Below are 2,065 nucleotides of genomic sequence, written 5' to 3'. Positions count from 1 at the left end.
TGGCCTAAGAATTAAGACCTGTCTCTACTAGAGTAAGGTGCTGGCCCCATATACCAGGGGTGGAGGGTTCAAGCCTGGCCCGGCCAGAAGTAACTGAGAAGCCAGCACCTGGGCTACACGGGTTTGATAAGAGCATACCCTGTAGAAAGGTCTCCCCTCTTCCCAGCTGCCTCGTATGTGTAGGAAGACTTTAGAGGTAAATATGGAGTCCCAACAGTTTGTTCTAGGTGTGCGTGTATACCCATGAGGAACGGAACAGAAACTTGTGTGAATAATTTTTTTTTATTTTTACACCATGATCCAAATCTGGTTTGTCTTTTATCTTAGGGGAATTTGAAAAACTTTATTTTTCAGCTGCATTAAATACACAAAAAAGTTCTCTTATCACACCAAAGCATTCCTCATCTTTTATTTCAAGTACTTGGATACTTAATAAAATCATTTTCATGGGTCTCTTTTAACTATCATCTTCAAATACACATTGCCTATATATAACCTAGCCAGATCAAAAGGTTGATCCCGTAGTTACCCACACAGACTCTGCCAAGCTACTGCAAGTTCCATATAAAATGATGTCTCCCAGAGTAGAGTTAATGTTATGACACCACCGTCATCTGTTCCTACTTAGCCAATGTGGAAACTGTACTTTGTTAAAATTCTTCTTCTGCCTGTTTGCTGCGGGACTGTTTGAGCTGCTGCAGCCGCTCGATGGTTTCAGAGATGGTGCGTTCCCCATGGACTTTATTATCTCTTGTGCGGATATTAACAGTGCCACTGTTTTTCTCTTTTTCACCAACAACTAAAACAGAAGACACAAAGACTTGTTAGACTTAATCTAAAGATAAGGAAGGACCGATAAGGAATAGCGCAACAGAAATGATGCTGGGCCCAAAAGCCGCCCTGCAGCTTCTGATACATTGAAAATGTCTACAGGTGACCACATATAGGTGGGCAAATGATTTAAAAAATCTATTCATAGAAAACAAAAGATAAATACCATTTTCCAGTATTAAAACTACTGTGCTTACTGAGTCACTTAATCCAGCCAACTTAATACAAACTTCCTATAAAAAGAAATATTAGGTGAAGGGGAGAAAACTTTCAGACAAATCTTTGAAAAACCTTTTCCTTTAAACTAAAATTTTCCTTTGTTATATTGGTTGAAGAAAACACAATAGTTTAAGAACATGGCCAGGAAGGAAATAAGTAGATTCTTGCCCACAATTTACTTAAGATTGCCTCAAGGTTTCAGTAGATTGCTGTGCAGTCTGGCAAATTTCCCTTGGTAAGTCTCACCTAGGATGAAGTTATATTGTGCTAACTGTGCATTTCTGATCTTCTTATTCAATGTGCAGCCTGGATCCAGATCAATGTCTGCCATGAATTTAGCATCATGGAATTGCTGCCGTACCTATTTAAACAGAGACACAGAATTCACCAGATCTAACATTAGAATTATATTTTGATCTTTAATAATTTTATGCAACATAGTATTTGGATAATCATGTAAGCATTAAAGAAAGGAATGCTAACAGATATGTCGAAACCTAAGATATCTATTAATTTGTAACCCGGTCCATTTTTTGGCGGGGGGGAAGAGACAGAGTTTCATTTTATCACCCTCAGTAGAGTGCTGTGGCATCATACAGCTCACAGCAACCTCCAACTCCTGGGCTTAGGCGATTCCCTTGCCTCAGCCTCCCGAGTAGCTGGGACCACAGGTGCCCACCACAATGCCCGACTATTTTTTTGTTGCAGTTTGGCTAGGGGCCGGGTTTGAACCTGCCACCCTTGGTATACGGAGCTAGCACCCTACCCACTGAGCCATAGGCACTGCCCATCCTGGTCCATATTTTAAAAAATCAAAATAACCTATTTTGCTCTTGAGAGATCTATGTTTTAGAAAATCTGTAAAATCAGAATTCAGATAACCAACTAAATTTAACCAGCTCTCTTACAACATATATTACAAAGGGAAATAAATACTTTTGCAAATATATCTCAAGTCTGATCACGTTGCCAGAAAATAAATAGTTTATCAGCTTTCATGTAACATCTGATGATG

General features: G+C 39.3%; 1 protein-coding gene across 1 annotated transcript in view; it reads right to left on the bottom strand.

Annotated features, from left to right (window-relative positions):
* Positions 1 to 271: 271 nt before the first annotated feature.
* Positions 272 to 2,065, bottom strand: part of TARS (threonyl-tRNA synthetase) — a 30,004-nt gene continuing 28,210 nt past the window's right edge. Inside the window, exons 18-19 of the mRNA XM_012807098.2 lie at positions 1,297 to 1,411; positions 272 to 799 (exon numbers count right to left, since the gene is read on the bottom strand). Coding sequence (XP_012662552.1) covers positions 651 to 799; positions 1,297 to 1,411 — 264 coding nt within the window. The 3' untranslated portion in view covers positions 272 to 650. The remainder of the gene's footprint in view (positions 800 to 1,296; positions 1,412 to 2,065) is intronic.

This window comes from Otolemur garnettii, unplaced genomic scaffold (assembly GCF_000181295.1).
Source record: "Otolemur garnettii isolate 467f Iridium unplaced genomic scaffold, OtoGar3 scaffold00063, whole genome shotgun sequence".
Lineage (NCBI taxonomy): Eukaryota > Metazoa > Chordata > Mammalia > Primates > Galagidae > Otolemur > Otolemur garnettii.
The sequence above is the reverse complement of the archived record's forward strand: the minus strand, read 5'-3'. Positions and strand labels throughout refer to the sequence as shown.